Below are 8,307 nucleotides of genomic sequence, written 5' to 3'. Positions count from 1 at the left end.
GGGGGGGGGGCGGCCGTGCCCAGGGGCTCCGAGGCTGGCGGAGGGGATGCGGAGAGAGCGGGCGAGGGGCCGCGTGCTCTCGTTTCCGTCCTGGCGATGGCTTTTTGTCCGAGAGCGGCCGTGGGAGGCGGCGGCGGGGCTGTGCCCTCAGTCACTGTCCGAGCCCACGGCCGAGGAGCCTTTTCTTTTCCGTTTGGTGGGTTTGGGCTTGGTGTCTTCTTCCTCCTGTGCAGGGGGGGAGAGGGAAGCGGTGGTCACAACCGGCCGAGGGGTCCCTGGCACACGGCACCCGGACCTGAGCCCCCTCGGGGGGTGGATGCGGTCCCCCCGTGGCCCTGCACTTACCGAGGCGCTGCTGGAAGCCGATTCCTCCTCGTTGTTGGCCGGCTGGGCCGCGTTCTTGCGGCTCCGGGGGCTGGAGAGGGTGGCTTTTCGGCGGCTCTTTGGGGGTTTGGTGGAGGAGTCTTCATACTCCTCGGCCAGGGAGAAGAGGTCGCTGAACCTGGAAGGAAGCGGGGACGGGGTCAGGTGCTGCCAGGGCAGGCGTGCGCACCGGGACGGGGCACGCCGCCGACTTACTTCATCTTGTGGGCTTCGTCGCAGCTGGCCTGGACGTGCTGCAGGGCCTGCAGGATGGGCGTTTGGCTGAAAACTGCCGAGGAACCAGAAAAAGGAGAGTCAGGGACCTGACAGCCGGAGCCGGGTCTGCCCCCCAAGGCAGGTTTTTGGCCTCCCAGCTGGGTGCCGAGGGTTTTGTGAGCCAAGGGGGGGGGTCTCAGCATCTCGGAGCATCCCAGTCCCCATCTGGGACCTGCACGTGCCCCGAGGCACCGCAGGGCGATGGGGATGGGCGGCGGTACCTACAGTTCTGTTTGGTGTTGGTCAGGTTGAGGCGGAGGTTGTCCAGGTGCTCCAGGATCTGCTCCAGGGTGAGCTGGGCCAGTTTGCTGCTGGAGCTGCGCAGGCTGGGGGCAGAACGGGAGCGCAGTTGGTCCTGGGGGGTCAGGAGCCAGGGACCTGCTCCTCCTGCCCACCCCGACCCATCCCTGCTTTGTCCCCCCAAGATGGGCTGCAGGGGCGGTTTGAGCAGATGCGGTGCTTGAGGGAGGACCGAGAACCCCCAGGGCCCCAAGGAGATGCAGGGCACGGCGCTGGCAGAGGTAACGGGGCTGTCCTTCAAGGCACGGGGTGTGGGGACCAGCACCCATAGCAGGGGGTGACCCCGCGGGTGCAGAGCGGCGTAGGGCTCTCCTCCTGCCCCAGCACAGAGGGATGCCTGGAGCCAGTCTGCTCTGGGAGTGAGGGGATAAATCCTGCTCAGGGTGCTCGCCGCCTCCTCCCCGGGGAGCACCGAGTGCCCCGTGCGCGGCCCCAGGACACCGCGCGGTGCCAGCACGGCGCGTTACCAGCCTCAGCTGGCCGCCGGTTAATGAGCAGGGATTAGCCCTGGCTTCAGCCCGGATCCTGGAACAGCAACGCCAGGAAAAGAGCTGCGCTGTTCCACCGCCGAGGACCGCTAATTAACGCGGAGGAGCAGGAGGGAACCGACGGACGAGGAGACTTCCCCAGCAGCCTCGCAGGAGACCGGGGGGGACCCCGCGGTGCCAGCGGGACGGACGCTGTCCCGGTGCCAGCTGCCAGCGGTCCTTGGGGACACGCAGCCCTGGCGGCGCTGCTCTGCTTCCCCAGGACACTAGATGTCCTTCCTACTCCAGCAAAGGGCCGCCCGGCCCCGGCCTGGCAGCCTGCTGAGCACCGGGGGCTGCAGGAGGAGACCCCGGCACCGAGGGGCCGCGGCATGGCGCAGCCGAGGGGGCTGGTGGCCGCTGCTGGGCACCGTGCGGAGCTGTGCCCGCGGGAGAGGCTGCCTCTGGGTTTGATGTTTGCTTCCGAGGCTGGATGAAAGGCTGGGAAGGCGCCTGGGGAGCAGAGCGAGCTCCTGCCGGCTACAGCTTCGCCCAGCTGCCTCCTCCAGCCCCCCTGTGCCCATGGGCTCTGACGCCAGCCACCCCAGCGGCTGCAGTGTCCCAGGAGAGGCCAAGCACACCCGGTCAGCCACATCTGGGAGATTTGCACCCAAAAATGCTCCAGAAACATCACGCTGCTTGGCAGGCGGGCACAGCGGGGCCGAACGGAGGCCGCTGACGCAGCAGGGGAGCGCCGCGGCTTGGCACCACACGCACCAGCAGCTGAAATGAAAGCTCTTCCCCAAACAGCTCGGGGAACGGGCTCACAACAAAAGGGTCTCGCTGGCGGGATGTCAGCTGGGAGCGGAGCCACTTGCTCGGGGCTCTGCCCGCGTGTGGGTGGGCAGCGGCACCGCCCCAGCCCCAAGGGGGGGTGGGCTGGCGTGCCCGAGTGACGTCCGGCCGGACCCCTCGGCCCCGCAGAGCCCCCCGCTGCTGCCCTCACCTTTGGCGTTTTCGCGGCAGGCTGTTGTTCTTGATGAGCAGCGACTTGATGTGCTCGGCCAGGAGGTCGTCGTGTTTGATGCACCAGTGCCGCAGGATGCTCGTGGTGAACTGGTCGTCGGGGTGGCACGGCCGGCTCAGCACCATCTTCACCATCTCCTCGCTGGGCCTGCGGCGAAGCGGGGATGGGGGAAGGAAGAGGCCAGGTGGGTGCCCTCGGCTCCAGCCCTCGGGCCTCCATCCGGGGTCCCAGGGGCAGGGGAGGCCCGGCAGCACCCCGGGGCTGCTGGTGAAGGACCCTCCCGGGGAGCAGCCAGCAGCGAGCTCCCGGCCCGGCTCCTCGCCCCCCGTGGGAAACCACCCGGTGCTGCTGCCTGTGCGAGGCTGGAGCTCGCCTCTGCCATCGCTGGCGTTTCGCTCGCACGATTTGGAGCTGGGATTAATTAGCCAGCCCCACGCACTGCATTAATGAGAACAAACACAGCGCTCTCCGCTCCGAGCGGCGGGACGCGGCCGATGCAGGCAGGGGCAGCACGGAGCAATGTCGAGGCAGCTCCACCACCGCCCCCCTGGGAGGCAGGGGACAGCCTGTCCCCCGGCAAGAAGCGGGCTGCAGGACGCGCAGGGTGGCAGACAAACAGCGCTGGGGCTCAGCAGGCTGCGAGCTCGCCCTCGACAAACGTCACTCTGCAGCTGGAGGGGGTGGCATCGCCTTGTCCCCATCACGCCAACGCTGCTCAGTTAAGCCTCGAGCCGCAGCGTGCCGGGGGACAGCCCTGCAAGCTTTCTGCCCCCAGAGCCTCGGCAGATCGGCGCTGAGCACGCGGCAGCACTTACTTCTCTCGCCTCAGCTGCAGCAGCAGGCAGGACAACGCCTCGGGGTGCTCTGCAAGGGAAGCAGGCGCATCCTCAGCACCGCGGCGCGAGGCCACGGTGACCCGGCGCTGAGCCTCTCCTGCCCCGGGGGGCGGCTCACCTTTGTACTTGAGGTGCTGCAGGATGGGGATGATGGTCTCCAGGGGGATGCTGTGTGCCAGGAAGAGCTGCCAGGTGCAGTACTGCTCGAAGGTCTCCCAGTCCAGGCTTTGAACTAGGGGCAAGCGCAGGGAGGTGGAGGGGAGCCGCAGGGTGCTCGGAGGAAGGATGGGGACCTGCCAGAGCCACCCCACGCGGCTCTGCCGGCCCCTCTGTGAGGTCCTACAGGGACATCGCTGCATCCCGGGCACGTTGCCCCCCTTCCTCCAGCCCAGAGCAGGGCAGAGCAGTCCCTGGGCTGAAATCCCGGTGGCTGTGCTGGGGAGAGCAGGATTTGTGCTGTGCTGGGGCAGCTGCACCGCCAGCACCGCGCCGCGGCCGCGCAGGTCCCCAGGACCCTGCGGTTAGCACCAGCACCGGCTCTGCCAGCTGAGGCACGGGCAGCAGGATGGCAGAGTCACTAACGCAGCTGCTCAGGGCTCAGAGGAAGAGAATTAACGAGGCTCTGTAATTAATGGGCTTAGTCTGCTGCTTGCAGCTTGTGTAACAGCGAAGCTGGATCTGGGCAGCTGCCGGATCGAGGCGATGGGGGATCTGGAGGTGTTCGCTGCCTCCTGTGTGGAACTGCCCCAGCCCGGAGCGCCGCGGTGGTGGCCGGCAGGGACCGGGGAGCCACGGGGCACAGGGAGGCAAAGCACGGCACCGGCTGGAGGCTTTAGGGGCACTGCTGCTGTGGGCAGCCGGTGCCTGGCGGAGGGAGCAGCACAACGCCTCCGAGGCTGCCAAAGTGCAATTAAAAAGCAAGAGGAACTGGGTCACCCACTGGTGGTCCGGGGGGAAAGGCAAGGAACGCTGCTCGGGAGAGGTCGCGGGCACCAGCCCTCTCCTGCGCAGCTGCTGAGAGCCACGGCTGGGTGGTGCCTGCCCACCAGCCCCACGAGTGCTCCAGGGCCAGACTGAACACCAGTGGGGTCCACAGCTTTTGCTCCTCTCTGTGCTGCAGGACCGAGCAGGATGCGGTCACAGCCCCGGAGGGCAGCAGCTGGGAGCACGGGGTGAGGCTGCGTGGCCGGGGGGGGGGATTTCAGGGCTCTCCCCTCTGCTTTCTCTCGGCCCAGGAGGGCTGCGGAGCCCCGGATTAGGCTTTGCCTGGCACTGCAAAGAGCCGGGGCTCCTGAGCCGTCACGCAGCCAGCTCGGTAAAACCCATTAGAGCTCACAGCTCGGATCGCACGGCTAAATCTAACAATCCGGTTTAGGGCAGCAATCCTTTAGGCAGTGGCAATCATATCATGAGGAAATGCAGACCTCGGCGTAACAGGGACAGCAAGAACCACTCTCAGTTGTGCCGTGAGCAGCCAGAAAGGGCAAAACCATGGCAAAGGCTTTCCTGGGACTGGTCCTCGTGGGCTCTCTCCGCAAAGCCCAGCGGGGACAGGAAGGTTTGGGGGTGCCCAGGTCCCGCTTTCCCCCCCGCCCTCGTGCCTGCCCCGGTGGCGGGAGCGCTACTCACTGAGGATGTTCAGCACCGAGTCCTTCCGAAACATGACGAGGTTCCCCATCATCACGTGGCACACCAGCTCCTGCAACTGGGCGGCAGAGCAAAGGGGGTGAGCAGGATGCTCAGGCTCACAGGAGCCCTCTCACATGGGAGCAGCCGGGCCCAGAGAGCCAGCGAAGGCGCTACCGCTCCGCCGGCATCGTCCCAGCGGGAGCAGGGATCCAGCAGAGCCCCAAACCCCTGCGTGCTGCAGGGGGCTCCTAAATCCGGGCCGGTTTAGGAGGCATCAAGGACAGGCAGCTGCTGTGAGGGACCAGGGAAGTGCCGAGAGGTTAACGCCCGGGCTGGGGGCACAGGACGGGCAGCAGATCCCCACGGGCTGGGCCAGGACTTGCTGTCCCCCTCCCGGCACAGCCCCGCCAGCAGCGGGGACCCGCTCCCCACGCCACCAGCGGGTTCGTGGGGCCCCCGTGGGCTGGGCGAGGAGGCCACGCAGCCAGAGCATCGTGGGGAAACAGCTGAAGAATAACAGGAAGGAGAGAGGGAATCGGAGAAGGGAGGGGAGAGGAAATGCTACGGGCCTCTGCTGGGAAACACAAAACCTTTGCGCTGCAGAGCGCGGCAGAGCCTAGGAGCGGAGGAGCAAGAGCAGGGCCAGGCTGGGGGGGGTCAGGGCAGCGCGGCCCAAACCTTTCCTGCGCCCAGCTCCAGCTCCGGCCCGCCAAGCAAAACTTGCTGGCGAGGCGTTCTGGCTCCGGCACAGCTGGGAAAAGCGCGGCTGGCCAGGAATGGTGTATAAATAGGGCGAGTTACGGGGTTATCAGCAGATCACGCTCCAGACCGGCCCAGACAGCAGAAACACGCAGCGCAGCATTCTTGCTGGTGCCCACCTCCCTGCCCCCAGCTTTCGCCGGGGCTATTTTTGGGTTGCTTGTGGCAGCTCGGCGTGCCCGTGGGGAGAGGCTGCTTCCAGGAGGGTCTAACGAGGGCCTGGCTCTCTGCTCAGGGGGGTCTCCCACCGGGATGGGGAGCCGGGCGTGATCCAAGCCCCACTGGGCTCGCGGCACAGCAGGGACGGGCTCCCTGCATCCTCCTGCGCCCATCAGGGCACGGCACCTCCCCAGCTGTGCCAAGCACCACCGAAGGACTTAATCCTGCTCCCAGGGGAAGAGCCTGGAGCTCCTGGGGCAGTGCCGGCCATCGTGAGCATCCCAGACCCAGAACGGGAGCACGAAGGACTTAGCGAGGAGACCCCACAGCCCCACGCCCTCCAAGGCCGGGCCATTTGGGGTTTACACCTCCCGGGAGCAGAGGTGAGCGCTGCCACGCGGGGAACGTGCTGCCCCCCACCCCAGCTCAGGTCCCCGCCTTACCTGCGCCGAGTCTATGACGGCCACGATCATGTTGAGCAGCTCGCCGCTTCGCAGGGTCTCGTCTGGGAACTGCAAGGGTTCAAAAGCAAGGCAGGGCTCAGGAGAGGGCCGGAGGGAGAGGCCAGCCGAGCTCCCCTATCCCCCGAGCTGCAGCAAGGCTCCTCCTCAGCACCGGCTTCGACACGAGCGTCCCTCCTCGCGAGGGGCAGCGCGACCCCGCTGAGCACCGGTCCTCCGGCAGCTGGACCAGAACCAGCAGCGCTTCCTCAGCACGGCGAGGGAAGCGGCTGTGGGGGGGGAGAAGAAGCCAAGAAAGCACAGGAGCTCTGACGGGCCACGTTCTGCGAGCAGCCGGGAGCAAAACAGCTGCTGCGAGGCCGAGCGGCGCCAGGCTGCCGAGAGCCAGAGCCCAGCACCTCTGCGGGACACGGCCAGCGCTGACCAGGGCAGCGCAAGGAGCGAGGCTGCTTCAGTTTTGGCTGGCAGAAGTCAGCCAGAGCACAGCGCTTACAGTTCCCCATTTTTCCACATCCTCGCTGGCTGTCCCAGGCCCTGGTGCGTTACGCAGAACCGCGAGCAAATCAAGAAAATCAACAGGCGGGGCGAAAGGCCGGGGACGTTGGCGGCGAGCTCCTGCTGCGCAGTCGGGATGGGGCCGTTCAGACGGGCTGCGCTCAGGACGTCCTGCCGGCCTCGTGCCGGTCAGTGCACCCACGGGGGCAGCAGCCTGACCCCGCTTCGGGGTGAGGGCGTTAAAGTCATTGCTCGAAGGACCAGCGGGACGGTGCTGCTGTGCTGTGCCAGGATCCCTCCGGGGCAGGCACCACGGGGTGAGACCTGCTGCGTGGTGCGGCGCCTGCTCGTGTCCAGGTTTTCTTCCCTCTCCCGGGCTGCCGCTGTGCTCCCAGCCCCACAGAAGCCCTCAGGAGCACTGGTGAGGAACGGGGCTGGAGAGCCCGAAGGCCCAGCAGATGTTCCTGCTGAACCAGCCAGAAAGGAGGGAGGAGAGGGGCCAGCTCATTCCTCCCAGGGAATGAGAAAGTACAGGCAGCACCGTGACCCTCCGATGAGCCCGAGTGCGTGATGTTAGCCTGCCTCCCTCCCTCCCTCCGTCCCCCAGCGCTGCTCCCAGCAGCCAGGCAGTGGCTGGACACTTGTTGGCTGCAGCCTCTGCCCTGCAGCCACCGCACAAAAAGGCTGCAGCCTCGCAGCCCCGCCAGCATCCTGGCAGCGGGGAGGCAGCAGCAGCTCCGTCCAAGACCCGGCTGTGCTGTGAGAATTGGGACCGAGCTGCGACCCCGTTCCAAACGCACCCTGCTCTCGACTGCTGCAGCGAGTCCAGCTGGCTTCGACTCAGCACCGAGTGCTGAAAGCCATAAAACGTTTCGTTGAACCCAGGGGTTCGGAGCAGGCAGCAGAACTCGTTCTGAGCGCTGCTTCCCCTGGACTTGGGGATGAGGCGTCTGCGCAAAGCCTGCAACCTGCTGCTCTCCGGAGAGGAGAGCAAAACCGCAGCCAGGGAGCGCAGAAAACGCTGTGCTCAGAGCCAAACACGAGATGCATCCCAGCCAGCGAGGTCAGCACCTCGCCGTGCAGACAGCACGAGGCTCTAATGGGGCCGTGAGGAAGGACGGCGGCAGCCCGCTGATCCCCGCCACGCTGGGCTGGGGGGGGCCCAAAGGAGCTTTTTTTGGGGGGGTTTGTCTGCTGCAGGGTACCAGGCCCGAACCTCAGAAGCAAACCAGCCTGGCCCCAGAAGCCTGCCACTGCCCCCGTGGTGCTCCCGGTGCCTGTGGGGCCCTTACCTCTGTGTAGATGGAGGGGGTGAGGTAGCAGAGCAGCCGCACGTCGTCCTCCTGGCAGGCCTTCATGTCCATCATCAGACACGTGTGCAGGTCCCCCAGCTGCGTGGCCTGAGCGAAGGACTCGTACAGGTTCATCTTCCCTGCCGCAGCTTTGCTAGAAGGAGACGTGCGGGGTGAGAGGGGAGCCCCCCAGCACCGGCAGCCCGCTGGGGACACCGAGCTGGCTCTGGGAGGCCGTGCAAG

General features: G+C 66.7%; 1 protein-coding gene across 2 annotated transcripts in view; it reads right to left on the bottom strand.

Annotated features, from left to right (window-relative positions):
* Positions 1–6: 6 nt before the first annotated feature.
* INTS3 (integrator complex subunit 3) overlaps positions 7–8,307 on the bottom strand; it is a 36,174-nt gene continuing 27,873 nt past the window's right edge. For both annotated transcript variants that reach the window (XM_035346661.1, XM_035346662.1), the window contains 10 exons: positions 8,065–8,218; positions 6,260–6,328; positions 4,899–4,974; positions 3,388–3,501; positions 3,249–3,297; positions 2,413–2,580; positions 865–965; positions 580–652; positions 346–502; positions 7–225 (listed from right to left, as the gene is read on the bottom strand). In XM_035346661.1, coding sequence (XP_035202552.1) covers positions 148–225; positions 346–502; positions 580–652; positions 865–965; positions 2,413–2,580; positions 3,249–3,297; positions 3,388–3,501; positions 4,899–4,974; positions 6,260–6,328; positions 8,065–8,218 — 1,039 coding nt within the window. In that variant the 3' untranslated portion in view covers positions 7–147. The remainder of the gene's footprint in view (positions 226–345; positions 503–579; positions 653–864; positions 966–2,412; positions 2,581–3,248; positions 3,298–3,387; positions 3,502–4,898; positions 4,975–6,259; positions 6,329–8,064; positions 8,219–8,307) is intronic.

Source organism: Oxyura jamaicensis, chromosome 25 (genome assembly GCF_011077185.1).
Source record: "Oxyura jamaicensis isolate SHBP4307 breed ruddy duck chromosome 25, BPBGC_Ojam_1.0, whole genome shotgun sequence".
NCBI lineage: Eukaryota > Metazoa > Chordata > Aves > Anseriformes > Anatidae > Oxyura > Oxyura jamaicensis.
Note: the sequence above shows the minus strand (reverse complement) of the source record. Positions and strands in the feature narration are given on the sequence as shown.